Genomic DNA, 17,663 nt, shown 5'->3' with positions numbered 1-17,663 from the left:
ACATACTCTTCGCGCATTGATTTTTAAAAATATAAATGAGTAAATTTTTTTAAATAATTAAATAAATAAAGAAATGATCATTTTTTATGGAGTCACGATTCTCTTTTATTAAATTAAATTAGATTACTAATTAAATTTATCTATAATTATATGATAAACGGAAATTATAGATTTTAGGTTAAAAAAAAAATCATAGAATTATCATAACAAAAATTATGTTATTGATGATTTATAACGTGCGCGAATTTTTATTGTCAGAATAATTGTGATATTTATAACATTTTAATAAGGATGTAGACAAACGGCCGGAGAAATAAAAGAGTTCTTTAATGACACGCTGTACTCTTCCCACTCGCATTAAGTTCAATCATAATTCACGCCACGCAGGACGAAGAGCTTCCGCTGGACGTCACCCGCATCCTTCTTCCTCCTTGTCGCGATGCACACGTGCAGCTTTTATGCATCTTTAGCGCGTGCCGCGTGTTGTGCCGTGTGTTTGTGAATGACGCCAGCGTTTCGACAGGAAACTTCATATCCGAATTTTAAAGAAGAACTAATTTAGCATGTCCAAAGTTTTTCCCGCATTTTTAACTCGCATTCGCACTTAATGCTCATATATAACGTCAATATTGCTAATATCTATTATTCAGAATTATTTCAGCTTGTATCGCTTCGAATAACAAGTTGCCACAGAATGGATCGCTAAAAAACGCGTACTTCTAAAGGAATCACGTCGCTAATGTACGTATAGCCGCACTTTCGCGGTACTCCATCTATAGGCGGATGTTTACGAACCGGCGAGAAAATAAACGCGGAACGAGCGAGAGAACCGTGACAACCGTGTTCGAGAATTGAGGTCAATAGGCATATCTCGATCGCAAGGGGGAATTTTTCGACGACGATAAGTCGCGCGCGCGATAAGGATCGCCTCGTTACGAGCGCTGTACGGCGCGCGGCGCGCGCTAAACCGCACGGACAATCGTGCTTCCGCGATATAGCTGTAAGTTGACAGGCAAATCATTGTGACACACACTCACCTTGCATAGAGCGACGCCCGTGTCCAGTCTGTCCATGAAATTGTCGAGATTGATCCTGAGCTCCGGATACAGGGCGTTCAACCATTCCGCCAGGTCCTCCTTCATCGCTATCAGGTACTCCTCCGAGGATTTGAACGGCCTGTACGACCTCCCTTCCAGTAGCACCGACATGATTTTAACGATTCGAAAACTGAAAAACATTAAATTATATTGAATTAGAATGTATATATATTAAGTTTATCTTTAGACAATTATGTATTTTTTTCTCTTGTTCTCCTTTCTTTTTATTTTAATATTACAAACTATAAACAGATAATATCTTGAACACTTTTAAATTACTATTTACTGATATCACATTTGCTTTAAAATTTGAATATCACATAATAATTTAATAAAGTATATCGCATTACATTTATACCGTTTTATATCGACAACAAGTTTTAAGCTGTTTGACTTTATACTCTAGATTTGGGAGCTCTGCGGCACATGCACTTTTTCACATCCGCTTATTTAGGATGTTCGGCGAGAACTGAAACGACTTTGTTAGGTGCTATTACGACAAAAGACTTCCGCACCTTTTTAGACCCACGTGAATCCTAAGGGATCAAATGGGATCTTTTACAGGTTGCTCATAGGTCGATAATGGGACACCTTTTAACACATAATTTTCAGATTTTTTAAATTCTTAAAATCCTTGAAGTTTTATCAACTCTTCTAACTGTTTGACTTTTCAATCAATCATAATAATTATTTCCCTAACTTGCATTTATCATTATCTTTTCTTATTAATTTCTTGTCTTTAATCAATTTTTTGTCAATTATTTTTCTATCAGTGTTACTTTTCTTTTCTCCTTCTTTATTCGATACTTGGCTGTGTACATATTCTGAGTGCAAAAATATAACACAGTATATAATTTAAAAAAAAATCAAGTTTATATAAATTAATTGCATTTAATATTCAACTGCATTTATATGTTGCATCAAATTTGCGATATGCGTTGAGTTAAAATTTTATGATTTCAACTCTTGAAATATCCCGTATCATGATCAACGATTATTAATCGTTCCGACGAAAGCTACGTTTGCCACGCACGGGAATTGCAATGTGCCGCTAACGGGGCCCCGATTCGTTTTCTCACGCGATATTTCCACGTCTAGATACCGTTGCGTATGCAAATCCGCGGGCATTATTTCGCAGATGCGAGAGGCAGATTATAAACATCCAATGTATAAAAATCGCGGGGCTCCGCCGCCAGACAATGGCCACTCCGGGTGTCGCTGTTGACAATGGCGCGGTCATCCCCGCGATATTTTCCCCCCATGCTCGTCATACAACCACCCCATATATATATATATGCGTACTGCACATTCTGCATACTCCCCATACATGAAAATCGCCATTGTGAGATTCAAATTAACCGAAAACTTTGGTAAAACTTAGGTAAAGGTAAATTCTATTTACAAACTTTGTTGTTAAAGTACGTGCATAATTTGAATTATTTGTATGCGTATTACGTAAGTTTCTTCTTTTCAGCAAAATAGCACAATATTCTCTTTGTTCCAAAATAGAAAGTTTAGTTGTCTGGAACTAGCGCTAGTCTCATTTGGTCAATTGGTCCAATATTATAAACAAATATACATAGATTTAAAAAAAAAGTTATTGACTGCCAAAAAATTGAACAATATTCTTTCGATATTTTTTCCTTCCGCTGTTTAACTACAATACATGTTTATTTCTGAATAAACAAACACGCTTTACATACGTTCACGTACGTCACATTGAGTCATTTAGTATTTAGTTCCTGCTACATTTCCACACAGCGACCATGTATATAAATCTCCATCAACAGCATTGTGCGCAACTCGTAGAGTAATGTACAGGTAATATCGGGATCGGGAGCTCTCGTCGAGACTCGGCAATGTCGCAAGTGAACTCATTGTAAGACATGGTCGCGCCGATACAGCGACTGAATAGCGTCGCGTCGCCGGATGACGTTTCGGCGCGCTCGAGTTTCGCTGAATGGAAATCTCGGTGACGAACGGGACTTTGGTATTTGATAAATAAGCCTACGCCGCGCGTCGCGGCGGATTAATGAGTAGACATTGCGCCAGCCGAACGGGCACGAATGAATTAATGCGCCTGGCTGCGAATTCAAAAGGAAGTGCCGTGACAGGCGCGGGATCGGCGACCGTCAATAAATTTCAGAATGTTTGCGTGCCGATCTGCGTGAATGAGCGGAAGGTCGATTTCCGCATACGCTAAAAATGTGTCATCGGAGACTGTGCCATTTCCTTGAACTATTAATTAATGTTAAGTTTACACATATTATACTTGTTTGAGACGGCTTATTATAGGGCAACAGATATATTTTATCCTTCCAACAATTCTGAGGTCATTGACTAGTGTGCGAAATTAATTATCCCCTTTGGCTTCCTAAACATCCTAATTTTCCAACCACCGGCATGCGCTGACCGGAGAAGATAATCGTGGGAAATCATCCGTCACAGGCGCGCCGCCGACATAATATCCGACTGCGACAAAACACTCCATTCATGGGACCCCACAAAACCTCGTTTCCATGCGGTCTGGCCTCCCCCCCTTAACTCGACGTCAAGGATTGACCGAAACGAGCTTGAGAATCATTTACGGAGATCAGAAGAGGAAAATCACTTTCAGTAATATACGATGGTACGATAAAATTTATTTAGGAGAGGGTTAATTGGATTAGTTCGGAGTTCAAAAGTTCAAAGTTGAGGAATAAAATATGTCGTCGTCTGATCGAACTCTAAAAGGAAATATCAATTCCGATTTTTCGAAGGAACACAAATGAAGATAGACGCGGCGAGTTTGGAGCCGGCACTTCTCATCCTTGTGCGTTCAAGCCTATAATTTATTAACGTCTACGGCGTTATGTAAAGGACGACGGAGGGAGGAAAAGGAGAGAAGGAAATGAAGAAAGATCGGAGGACATGAGAAAGGAATTAGCGCGTAAAGGGGACGCGCGGGAGCGGATCGTGGAGGCGAGAGGGATTGAGATGAGGGATTCCTTCGCCGGCAGCCGCACGATCGCGGGATTACGGTTTACAAAAGGTGACTGTGAAATGTCATCGTATCGCGTTTCCCCGCGATACGACGCACGCGCTCCTCGTTCGCGCGCGTCTCGCCTCGGGCGGCAACACGCCCCACGTCGTCGGCGCCACGCGCATACTGCATCGGGTGCATTATTATGCACACACAAGGATTGAAAATGCCAAAGTTTAAGTTGATTGTGATCTGCGGACCGCGGAAACGGCTCGTCTGGAACGAACAACTTGAGCAACGCCTTATCGACCCTCCTTCGGCGAATGCGCGTGATAATTTATGATACGCTTATCTCGTATCCATGGAATTCTGTATCCAGATATACGCTACGGACTTGATAAAATGTATCACGCATTAAATGAATGGCGCGATACGGCCGTAATACAGATTTAATGATTTTAATTTAGTGACGCGAGTGATCAAAGGCACAATTTGTTATATGACACGACGCGTAATTGAAATGTTTCGCCTCAATAAAATATTGTAAAATTATGTTGTCACAAAGCGAAGAATAAATTAAAACGCACTCAGCGGTATACATGGTGGATGAAAAACGAGCGAGCGTCTGTAGGCGACTGATGGCTAATTTACGAGCTAATTCGTGGCTTTTTATCACCACTCGCAAAAGGGCGAAAGCGGCAGTTGCTGAATCACAGCGGGGTTGCGAGCGTGTAAAACGTGTCGTTGCGCTTCACGGAGTTCGCCGTGGCTTTCATAAATGTCGGCGCAGCGCCAAGGAATCTATTAGGGATGCACGCGGATGCACCGTGGAATTTAATCCTTAAACGTGCGCGATTCACGCGCGCTATCTTCGCAGCCAGGCGAAAGACGCGTTCGGGAATTGATAGCGTCCTCCTTTATTTCGCAAAGTGGTTAACGGGATTTTATGTGTTCCTACACACGGATCCACGAATGAATAATCGATGACTTTGCAAGTACTAAATAACGAAGCGCATTTCCAATTTGACGCCGGGGTAACACAGATGTCGATTATCGTTATGTTAATGTTGTCAACGCGATGGTATTTCATTTACTGGCATGGCCAGCTTCGCGATTGCCATCTACATAATTGCCGTGTTTTTTCAGATGCGAAATTCCGTTATGACAGACACTAATAAAATCGGTATAAATGGGCTGAAATTACAGCCCGTTGCTTGAAACTTGAAGCCCGAAACTTGAAACCAAGTCAGTGAAATTTACAAGAGTAGAATTTGTAGAGCGTGGAAATAACATTTTTGGGTTGTATTGGAAAAAAATATTAAATAGACTAGGAATGTGTACGGAATAAAAATACTCAGATTGATGCTAAGGAAAACTTTGATTTCCCTCAAGATTCTGCGAGACTATATAATCGCGCTCCCGACTTATCTGCGTATGCAGCTCTTCGTGACATCGCGTAGACGCGACGTGATGCACCGTTATGTCAGGTGTAACGCGCCTTTAAAGTACGCTCACGTAGGTAAACTTACGAACGCGCTTTCATAGGGAACAACCGTGCGCGCGATATCCATAGGGCAGCAACTTCTTAATATTCCGTCCCTTACGTGCCGCTCAATGGAATAATAAGAAGCCGACGAGGCTCGTGGAACCCTTTCTCGACGAACGTCTCAGCGCGAACAATGAAGTCGCGTTTGATGGAAAATGAAATGGCACAAAGCTAGAAAAACGTACGAGCAACGTTGCGCTCTTCGGTCTCTCTCGCGGGCGTTAAACCTTTCAGGACGTCCTCCTCCGCCGATCGTGTCGCTGCATAGCAACGGACACGATGAGACGGGTGAATAGAATTAAAGGCCGAACCGGATTAAATAAAAAAAATATATATATATCTAAACGTCTTTACGAGTCGCCCGGCGACTCAATTCCGACCGCCTCGACTTGCTTCGTCATTTTTATCTGTCGCCCATGCGACGTTTACGAACGCGCGCACGTATACAATTCCGATCCCCACGACTTATTTTACTGACTCTTCTAATCGCCAGGAAGCAGTTACTCTTACGCTCTATTACTATAATTTCTCTGGGGCGCGCGCGAGTTAAGTTCATATAATCCGATTCATCCTCCCCTCATTCATCGTCGATTACGATAAATATTATGCAGGATGAGTTATGTAAACAGTAACCATGTAATATAATAATCGTGCGTGAGCGGTGACGTTTTGCAGAATTACACGTACCTGTCGCACACAGGTTGCGTTTCTTTCACAAATCCGTATATCGTAAGATCCCGTCTTAGGTAAGGACTTTATGAGTAATTACGAACAATTTTCTGATGCTTTATTATATTACCCCGCGTTCTCCGGCGATTTCACATTAGATCCTTTATAATCTGGCAATTTATAAATACCGCGTGTGTGATATACATACGCGCAAGATGTGAGAGGCGTACGCGAGTGTTGTTGCGCTCGATCGGCCGCCGCCGGCCGCGCAATTTAATCGCGCGCGCGTTAAAGTAATGTTACGTTATACGCGAGCAATGCGACGACAACATTCTTGCGTCGTACCAAAGATAGCACCGATATATTATTAAGGGAAAACAAGATCGCGATAAATTGAAAGTCTCGCTGGCGTCGTAATTATGGCGATGGCCGATGTGATAATTTCGCGAAAGGTAAATATAGAAAACGAATCCGCCCGGGTACGTATAATGCTCGTTTCATGCAAGCCCAATGAGGCGCGCCGCGCAATTAACGGTCATTTGCTCTTTTACAGCCCATTAAATATCAACTATGTTCGGTCTTTTTTTTCGCCACGAGAGTCGTCCCACGTCCCAGGATTCCGCGTGATTATTCGCGACTCGACAAGACGCATCTATTTCATTTTCGATAAATGTGCTCCGTAGCAGAAGTTTAAGCGTCCGTGTAACGCTTTAAAAAAAAAAAAGCTACAAGAGATAAAAAGTTGCGTGACTGTGCCTTCGTCATAAAGACGACACGAGAATATACGATTTACATAGCAGAGATATTCGACAGATCTGTCAATTTTGTCAGACTTGACCAACTTTCCTAATTAAATATAAGTAGGCCGATATACATACGTTTATGCATATATTCCGTTCCTCCATTATTCATAAAATATTATGAATTATCTGTTTGTCGCATAAGATATGCACATCAGAATTTTCGCAACAACATAACGACTTTCGAATACATCATCATATAAGATACTTTTTCTCAGGATATTTAATACCGTCGCAAACTGTAACACACTTCGCTTTTATCGCGTCATAAACATTCTACAATTATTCTATGTAGGTGCTATTTCTTCATGTACCAAGAAGAGGTACTCAGAGAACGGGAGGCAATGCAACCGTAATGATTACATCGCGGGGTGGAAGAGACTCGGATTCGAGATATCATCGTCGTCGAGATATTAAAAGCCCACTCACTCGCATAAGAATGACAGCGTTTCTTTGTCCGAGGAAACGGTTTGTTTTAAAATTCCTTACTAGTATAACGATGCTGAAGTGTATAAATATAATCCTGCACGAAACACACATCGCGATATATAGCGGCATGTGTCTCCAAAACTAAAACAAACACAACCAAACTGGTAAAGCCGGCGTCATTTATACCTTCCCGTCTAAAAAGTATTTCTGGCAAGAAAACTATATTTAGATCTTTACACACGATAAATTCTTCTGTAATCTTCTGACAAAATAAACCTTGTACAATTATTTAAAAAAAAATGATCATTCAGTGTCGATTTAATAGCTGCCGCGAAATCGTCGAAAAATAAATCGCTGATTCTAATAACAAACGATATTGCAGCGTCGCATTCAATGTAAAGTACGGACAGTCATCTCGATGGGCGCTGCATATCCGGGAAACCGGATGTGTCAGCCGGCGCCTGTTCCCTCTCGCGCGCAACGCGCGTCGAGTTACGCGACGCATAATTGCGCTCGAACGTGCACCGATACCGGGATCCGATAAGCGGTCCGGCGCGGCGTCGGCGTGTTCGTAACGCCTAACGATTTCATTCATTTCGCACGACGGAATGAACCTGTTCCCGGCGACGACGACGACGAGCACGACGAGCTCGGCGCGGCGCGGGTAACGCCCGCGCGCGCGTAGCCGAGCGCGAATGCAAATCCGCGTCGCGCATGGTCGCGCATGGCCCGCGTTGCAACGAGAAACGCGATATCTTGGGACTACGTGCGGGACTCGATAACGTCGACCGGAGCACCGACTTCGAAGTCGTTTATCATTACGCGCCGGCCCGTAAAGTTACCTTCGAGCGCGCCGAGATTGATCACCTCCCGCCTCGGCCGGACTTATTGCCCTCCCCCACGCGTCTTTCGTCTGCTCCTTTTTCTCCTCCGCTCGTGGAGGTCCATTTCCATAACCGTATTGACAATTGCGCGCGAACACTCGAGGCTGAATCTCGAGGACCCGCGATTAAAGGTGCCGGTCCGCCAGCTGAGCATCCTAAATCACAGAAACTTCAATTCCAAGTGGACCGAAGAATCCGTATAGGCAAGACAAAAATTCGTTTCAAAATCAATGCCTGAAATAAGAAAAAGCAGCTCCGCGCTTCTCTGACATCATAATTTCTCCCGTGGGCATCCTCCGCGCACTTTCGAAACTAAAGGCTCGGTTTTCGTCATAATCTCCCCTCGCAAAAATTACACACTCCTTGATCGCTCTAAGGATCGTGCTGTCATCGTGCGGGATATCAAAACGCGCGTACGCACTGAAATCCAACTTAATCCGATGCACGAGGCGCATGGCACGTCTCTCGCCAAACGCATCTCGACAGCGCGTACAGCCCGGCGATATACGTGCAACTGATTTTCCGGCGATGCAACGCCGTTGACAGCCATTCATTAATCGTGATGTTCGGTATACGTTGTAATCTACTGGCCGGCGTCGAGCGCGAGCGAGAGATGGGATTAACGAGAGCGAGAAAGAGAGAAAGATATGTTTCGGCCGCGTTATCGTCGCGTTTTTTTAACGATGTTAAACCTTTGCAAACCGCGTAAGGGCCTCTCGTGTTTCTCCGCGAGATAAGTCCGACGTGTATCCCCCTTTCTCTCATTCTATCCGAGCACTGATTTGTTGCATCAACGTGGCGGCCGCGTATATTTTACAGATTTTACGATTGGTGGTATATTCCCGAGCGACGAGATATATAAAGCTAGCTCAAGTCGGCTGTTAGTTAATCATTTTCTGAATATGTCAGCCGGTTATTAGACTCCCATGTTTTCGTGCGGTTAACGCGCAGTTTATACAGCGTTAATCATTTCGTCGTCTTTATATATCAGGATTAATTAATTCTATATTACACGTTATTTAATGTTCAACTTCTGTTTAGAAGTTGTACATAGTCAGATTGCAGCGCAATTCCGTTAAACATTTTGAAGAGGTAGCAATCAATTTCCCGTTACGCGCAGAGAGAGAAGTCGTCGAGGCATTCCCGACACGAATATCCACGATAGTGGTCTGGAAAGTTAGATAACGAACTAATAGCGTCATTAGTCCTCAACGCTCGCTGTTACCAATGTGAAATCGTTAGCTATTTTTCGATCTTCGCGAAAACTCGTTTACGCGAAGCGAAGCGGGCGCAGGAGAGCGAGACTATAAATATTTATTCCGAGACCCTCGTTTTCGCGAGCTTCGTCCTTTGATCGAGAGATACTTCGCATTAGCGAGCGTGATAAGTTGCATGTCCAGTCGCTGCAAAGCGCATCCTTCGCAGACGCTCGGCGCTTGGCGCTCGGCCGAAGCGAGCGAGACTGGACAGAGCGAGCAGGGAACGCGCGGCTGGTTCTCGCTGCCCCCCTCGAAAGAAAATCTTATGAATGAGCGGGTTCCCCATTCACTTTTAACCGGAGAACAGTCGTAACGAGCAGCACACGGTGTTCCGAAGCCGCCGATCCTCGCGCAGCAACGCAGTGATCTATCGCACAATGTCGAGGCGCAACAATTCGTCTATGATGTACCTACTTGATTGAGCAGTAATAGCACTGCGAATACCGCGTTATGGTGACCGGATGATTACAATTCCGTACGATGCGTAATAACGGCATATCATTTGTTGCCTACTCAAAGCGTGAAAATAAGCTATACATTTGTTCTACATTATCTAAATTCATTTCCGTCAGATAGTACTGTATTAACATAAAGAAATCAGTAGATAATAAAATATAGGTATTAAAATGATGCAATATTAAAATATCGAAACTTTAATGGCAATATTAGAATTTAATACAAAAGACAGTGAAAAAAACTGTTTCCACGAATTTTTCAATCGCCAATCTAAGAAATATTGCTTATTAAGACCAAAACTATGTTTTTTCCGCTAAAACCGTTTTTGCGCATACATCTACACAAATGAAGTATTTTTCTAACGCAAATAGTCGTAAAAATGATGCCAAGGTGCAAGGTGCAATATCTAACGTACGCGAGATCGATAAGGATCGAGCGAAAGTTCAATGCCGTTCAATAGTAATCGCGACACGCAAGCATCATCGTGCGTCGCTTATTATGCACCACGCCTGCATTTATTACTTATTGTCAGATGAGAGTATCTCGTTGCGCATCGCGCACAACGACATCGCACAGTTTGAGAGACTATCTCACGCGACAAAACGCTTTGTCTCCGTCCACTTATCTCGATCGTCTTTCGCTCGCAGAAGTGTACGCCTCCAGCGAGTAATTGCGTCGGCAATTCAATCGCCGCGAAATTATCGCGCCATTACTCGCGCGAGTCGTCCCGCGGGCGAGTACACTCGTCAACCGCGGTCTAACTCGCGTACCGTTGATCTGGATCGATTACTTTTCCAAATCTCCGACCTTCGTCTGGTTCTTCCCTTACATAATTGATATAATTATATATAGGAATTAATTAAAACGTAGTCAATAAAAATTTTTTTGTGACAGAAAAATTGGTTTCTTTTAAAATATCATTAAATTTTAAATCTATGTATATTGTCAACAAGTTACTCAATCTACTTCACTTCCGCAGTGCATCACGTAGAATTATTTACGTAAGGAAAGTCACGCGATTTGTATTCTGATTACACTAACGACTTCTAATTAAGTTACTACGATGCAACATTTCCTTACAATGGTTAGAACAATGAAGTTTTCTAATGTAAAAGTGATTTTAATGAGTGATTAAGTAAACGTAATAATACGAGGAATATCCGTGGGAATGGTATAAAATTTCGATTACTTATAATTAATCATTGTCCACCTATCGCGAATAATTAGTTATATTACGGTATTGCAAACACAATTACTCATAATTGATTAAATCATTAAATGATTACGGAGCGGAGCCTCCTTGCGATCGCTCGAACAATGAACAACTTTCTCTGTAAAAGCAACTCTAACGGGTGATTAAGTAGCCAGAATAGGAAGGTATAATAGCATAAAATTGTATAAAATAAGGCTTTAATTAATTATTGCCTATTAGGGACTTACAGCGGGATCAATATATCGTATTATATGGTACTATATATCATAATGCACGTTATATTATGCACCATTATTTAAATACAATCATATCATACACATATAAAATCATGTATATATATATATATATATATATATATATATATATATATAATTTATAATCATTTTACACGCGCAAGTGTGCATGATGATTATAAATGAATATAATTTTATGATAATTCCACATGTGTAATTGCAATGCTCTCCGAGGAATTCATCTCGCGCGTTCTTCATTGCTCGAGTTTATCTACTCGCATATGATTATCATCTCGAATATCCATTTCAAGTCAAACATTAACATATCGCGTGCCATGTTTCCTTATCAGCGTCGTCGGATAAGGGAACTCGCCAATGAGTCATCTTTGCAATGCAACAGATGCATCAGTTATTTATGTCCTGCTGCATTGCTGGTAGTCGAGATGCTCCATTTTCTCATTTAAATGGCCTAACTACCTAATTACAGGGTGTGTCGCGAGGAATTTTATGCAGACGATTCTAGCCACGATGATATTTATATATAATCGTTCCTTGTGCAGATACGTTACGTATATATAATTTTATTATATTAATCTCTCTCTAGAAGTTTAAAGTATCAAAATTTACATATAAAACAAAAATCGAACTAGTAAATATCCAAAAATTAAAGATCAATATAAGTCTTCTCACTCAAATATCCACAATTTAATTCATGTTTTTCTAATTTATAAATCTTTCGAATACATAATATATTAATAATAAATATCAATTATAGATATTTAAATAACAATAAATTAAAATTTAGATATAAATATAAATTATATACATACATATATATTACTTATTTATATATAACCACAATTGCTATCGAAATATAAAAGATACTATATTCTGTCTCATACAATGAATCTTTTATCGCACAACGAAAACGACTCAGAATACGCCGATCACAAATCCACCTGCTTATTAATTCAACTCGAGCGTTCCGCCTTCAACGTCAATCGAGATGACGTACCTCGATTTCCTTCGTTCAATACCTACCAATACCTATCGCGTCCTCAATAAGCATTACAAATGCACGGTTATAATGACGTACATGTACACGTTTGTAATTTACAAAAGCGCGCATATCGAGGATGACTCGGAGTACTTACGCTTGCCTCGCGAGTCCCGGGGGAGGAAGTCTCTTTCCCAAATCACCACCACCAGAATCACCACAAGCGCGCGGCGAGTCCCGATCGCGCGCGCGCGCGCGCACAGCGATCAGCTCTCACGGCAGCGCGGCGGATTCTTCACTCATCGAGCGGAAAATCGAATGTCCGTCGACGCCGGTGGATTTCCCGGCGACATACGCGATCGGGCGCGCGCTCTCGGCGCCGGGGAATGCGTCGCGCTGCCGGGGAAGCGCACGAACGGCGGCGGCGGTGAGAAAGGGTTGGAAGATGTCAAAGATCTCGGCGAGCGCGCGCGAGATTACGGAACCATGCAGACGGAGGAGAGGATGAGGAGTCCTCCTCGTCTCTCTTATCGCTCTCTTCTTCTTCCCGATCGGGAGCGGTTTTCGTTTTTCGTTCGCTGCTGCGCGTACGTCGTTCAAGCGGTTTTAAAACGCGCGATGCCGCTGCGGTATACGTCTCGCGGGGTTACGCGCGAACCCCATGCTCGCACTCGTCGCGTCCCAATCAGAGACTGAGGCGCCTAGAGACAGGCCGCCCGTATAAATGCGCCGCCGTGCGAGCGGTCGAAGTGCCGCGGGTGGAAAGGGGGAACCGGAGACCGGAGTCGATCCGCGGCGCACCACGAGGGGTCACTACAGATTGGAGAACGCGCGCTCATCGCGATATCGTCGATACAACGACCGTAAATATAAACAATCTTTTGAACCCTTGTCAACGTGTGTGTTAACGAAGTGTCGTCTTTTCTTCGATAAAATTCAGATTATTTTCATTTCAATTTTTCGTAAAATCTTTATTGACATTTTGCGTAACCGTATATAAAATCTAATAATAAGTATATTTATTATCTTTTTTAGTGGAGACACAAACGTTTCTCCTTCTTCTAATTTTCTATAAATATTATAATGACGATTATTTTCTTTTATTATTCAAAATGCACATACCTGTTTATGTCGCATCGTTGATTACCGACCAGATCGTTTTCATGTAGCCGTCGATAAACACGTGTTTGTAGAATACCGCCGCAAATCTAATCGACTTCGGGTAACAAAGGTTTATATTTTTTTGTATGTAATTTATTTATGTTTTTATAAAGGTTTAGTGCCTTTAAAAAATCTTTATGCGAGAAATAATGACTAATTAGCTACTTAAAGTTGATTATATGCGATAATAATTAAGATATATTTTCGTTATTTAACATGAATGCACATTGCAAGTGACAATTATGATAATAATAATGATAAATACTAGCTAAGAAGTCAATCAATTACGATAATAATAATAAATTATTATAAATAAACTAGTTAAAAAGTCAGTTAGTTGCGATAATAATAATTATAAATATTAGGTTAAACAAATCATTCAATTACGATAATTTAACAATAATAAATACTAGCTAGAAAGTTAACTGGAAATTAAAACTTCAAGTGAAAGGTAATATTTAGTATAATACCAATTTTTTTTAATAACGAATATGCATCGTGAAAAATATTTTATGCAGCAGCTTTTTAACTTAATATATTAGATATATATCTTTACAATATTCTTCACATATAAAATATTTATACGCGAATAAATGCGCTTTTTGCTCTTCTTGCGCTTCTTGTGAAATTGCATAATTACATACGAGTTTTCTACTTGATCAGCAGGTGCGATTGCACGGGAAGGGAGATGTTTATGGTGAATTGCTATGGAAACCCATATGTAAAACTTTGTCAGGTCTCCAGTGAACTCTCTACGCAAAGGCACTCTATTGACTCATAAGCTTTTAGATTAATAAATTTATATTATAGCAATTAACTTTATTATAGCAATAAACGGCAATAAGTTTCCCAGACGAAAATATCGCAGTTGTGTGTGTACAATGAGCGGAATTATTCACGAGAGAGATAAGAGAGAAAAACGAATCCCGCCGTGTGGGAAAGTGCGCTCCGCTGAAAGCACGAAATGCAGGAAATCCCTGTTGAAGCTAAAGCAGCAAGAGTACCTGATGGAAAAGAGTCTCGCCAACTTGATGGAGAACATGAAACTGGAACCAGAAGTTCTACGACCCGTTTTGCATAATATGAGTGACATCTCGAAAAACAGGTAGGCAGCGAAAAACGAATCAGTCGATCTTAGATTGCGTTATGCATATCAAGTCCGCACGGCATCGTTTCGCAGCGTCTTTAACTTCGATATATGTCTTTATATAAAGGCAGATTTTTCTGGATAATATGAGAAAACCCTTGGAGGAAATTACTGAGGAGATGCAATCGGCGCAATCAGTCACGAACTGTCCCGAACAGATCCAAAAATTAGGTGAATCTTTGCATATCTCATTTACTTTCCACTGATAATATACTCTCGCTTTTATTTTTGTTCTTATTCCCGAATTATTTTTGTATTTTAATCTAAAATTTTACATATTATTTCTAATTAAACGTGTTGCAATTTCTATTCATTAAAAATTTATTTAAAAGAAATTTAAATTCTAATCCAAATCCATCTTAACGATTAAAGAGATAAGTTCGGTGTTTAAAACCAGAAAATAAATTTTTATTTAGATACAAATGCATACAAACTACGGCTCGTGAAATTGTCGCAAAAAATTCGGGACTTTCAGGAGACCTGCCAACTGCAGACTACGACTTTGTCGCAGGAGCAAACTGCTCTCGAATCTGAATTACGTGAATTTGAATCGAATTTGCATAAGTATGAGAATGCAACCGGTAGTATCGGCAAACCGACGTCCGCCGCGTCTTCTAAGGAAAATAAAAAGTGTTATGATTATAAGGAGATCGAGAACTTCCACGAGTTAATTGCTAAAACAGGTATCGAACACATTTGCATTCGCCTGCGTTGGCAATTAAAGTGAGCAGTAAAACATAAATTATATGACAGTTGCGTGTTACTTTATAACACGTAATATATTTGTGTTAAATATTGTCTAATAAAATGTTTATATTAATCCAATCAAGTAGTAGATATAAATAAATCATGACCTATTCTTATTAAATACAATTAAATGTATTTTATCAATTGCTATACATTTATACAGATCGTATTTTAAAAAATCAGTATTCAAAGCATATTAAATTAAAAAGTTACGTCGCAGGCCACACTGATAATTGGAGCGACGAGGATCACCTGTTGTTTCTAAAAATGCGGAAGAAGTGCAGCAACATCCCTGCCTTGGTCGTTGCCATTCGAGTCAAATGTCCGGATCTAACAGCGGAAACTATAGTGAATCACGAGGCTTGGTACAAGATTTATCTGAGGCTGCGTGAAAAGCAACGCTCGAGAGTTACAGAGTGGCGCAAACGAAAAGAAATGGAGAAGATGAAGATGAAGAATCGCGAGGATGAAACCGGGGCCGAGACCTTGGAAGAAATTTCGCGAGAGAGAAGGCACTCTAATATCACGGAAGATGTTTCGACTTGCGTGATGGATAAATGCAAAGGAAGGACAACGAAGAGTGGCAATTCCGTTGATGTCAATAATCAGAAGAAGGAATTAATAAGACGGTGGAAAACGGAAAGAGAGAATAAACGTTTGATGGACGAGGAGCAATCGAGGATTCTGATGGAGTCGAAGCTTGCCGCGCAAGATAAACGTAAAAGGGAAAGATTGAAAAGACTTCGAGAAGTTCTGGCGGAGCATCGTGAGAGAAAATTGATGGAAGTTTCTTCCGAAGCTTCGAAAAACGACTTGAGCGCGGAACCAAAGTACAACCCGATGTTGATTAAAGCTTTTAGGTAGAGTCAACTGTTTTCAAAGTTACACGAAAAGAATATTAACGTACTAAATAAAATAATGAGAAAAGTTTAATGAGATTTTCGGCTAATTTTTATCTTACAACTTACTTTATAACCTTAATAAAAAAATCATAATATTTTAACAAGTGATACTTAAATAATCTATCTATCTAGATGACTAATATAGATGTAGTTTGTAGTATAATTGTCGTTCTAAATCTTAATTATAAAATTGTGTTTTTTGATAATATTAGAAATATAATACTGATAGGAAGCAAGATGCAGAATATACAAAAAGAAAGAAAAATTTGATAGCGAGACGGAGGTTGATTAAAAATCAAACGATAACAATCATAAAATCACAAATCGTTAAAAAGCAAGATCACTCGACTTTATTGAATTCAACTGAAGTATGGAGAGAAAAATGCAGACTGCATGATCCTAACGCGAGGGAGCCGAAAAAGCTGCAATATATTAAAGACGTTCCACGTTTGTACGTTTTTTAAAAGGAGGAATGCTTATTTTTACGTGTCTAATTTACAATTAAATATTTCGTCTTTTTAGATATGTCCAATGGAGAAACAAGGAATCGATGGAGATCAAGGATGCTCTGACGTTTTCTTGAGTCGAGGATCTTTTCTCCTTAGCCAAAGTGCATTTACAGCTTAACGAAGAAGGCAATAAAGAAATACATAAAACGTTGATATATATACTTGTTTATTTTTCTTTATGAACGTACCTTTTTTCCTTCAGACAATGAACATAATAATAAGTTATAAGTAAACGAGTGTCGAATTTATCCAGGATCGTCATTTCAGGCGTTTATTCAGCTTTACAAGTATATTACAAATCGTAGTTCTTTCTTTGTGTTTGTTTCCGTTACTTTTATTTTCAGTAGCAAAAAAGGATCAAAGAAAAAGGGAGAAAATTACCGTCGTCAGGGATAACTTCAACCCTCGATAGCTTTTTACTAGCTCAAATATATATATAATATACTTTCTATCAATCTCTTTCGGCTCGTTAATTCGAGATATTCTTTCGTTTAAATTACCAAATACAAAAACACATAGGTGTGATATAATATATATAATGCTATGATACAAAAGAGTGTCTCGTATATCGCGCCGAATATGATAAGCTCGACGATAGCTCGACGGTTCGCCCGCAGTACTTTTAAATTCCTCTTTAATAATTATCACTATA

The 17,663-nt window shown here is 40.4% G+C and overlaps 2 protein-coding genes across 4 annotated transcripts in view; one reads left to right on the top strand and one right to left on the bottom strand.

Moving 5' to 3' along the window:
• Window positions 1-13,255, bottom strand: part of LOC139820424 (GAS2-like protein pickled eggs) — a 59,843-nt gene extending 46,588 nt beyond the window's left edge. Inside the window, exons 1-2 of the mRNA XM_071790699.1 lie at window positions 12,703-13,255; window positions 1,038-1,227 (exon numbers count right to left, since the gene is read on the bottom strand). Coding sequence (XP_071646800.1) covers window positions 1,038-1,208 — 171 coding nt within the window. The 5' untranslated portion in view covers window positions 1,209-1,227; window positions 12,703-13,255. The remainder of the gene's footprint in view (window positions 1-1,037; window positions 1,228-12,702) is intronic.
• A 950-nt stretch (window positions 13,256-14,205) lies between these two features.
• On the top strand, window positions 14,206-17,395 carry LOC139820416 (uncharacterized). Of its 3 annotated transcripts, none has more exons than XM_071790658.1 (6): window positions 14,208-14,811; window positions 14,921-15,024; window positions 15,270-15,536; window positions 15,821-16,460; window positions 16,732-16,953; window positions 17,025-17,395. In XM_071790658.1, exons 1-6 carry the CDS (start codon window positions 14,588-14,590, stop codon window positions 17,083-17,085), a joined length of 1,518 nt encoding a protein of 505 aa, XP_071646759.1. In that variant the 5' UTR covers window positions 14,208-14,587; the 3' UTR covers window positions 17,086-17,395. The 3 variants fall into 3 exon arrangements, with proteins under 3 accessions (XP_071646770.1, XP_071646759.1, XP_071646781.1); XM_071790680.1 differs by having other exon boundaries at window positions 14,687-14,811; window positions 14,925-15,024; XM_071790669.1 differs by lacking the exon at window positions 17,025-17,395 and having other exon boundaries at window positions 14,206-14,811; window positions 16,715-16,900.
• The last annotated feature ends 268 nt before the right edge of the window (window positions 17,396-17,663 follow it).

This window comes from Temnothorax longispinosus, chromosome 1 (genome assembly GCF_030848805.1).
Source record: "Temnothorax longispinosus isolate EJ_2023e chromosome 1, Tlon_JGU_v1, whole genome shotgun sequence".
NCBI lineage: Eukaryota > Metazoa > Arthropoda > Insecta > Hymenoptera > Formicidae > Temnothorax > Temnothorax longispinosus.
The sequence above is the reverse complement of the archived record's forward strand: the minus strand, read 5'-3'. Positions and strand labels throughout refer to the sequence as shown.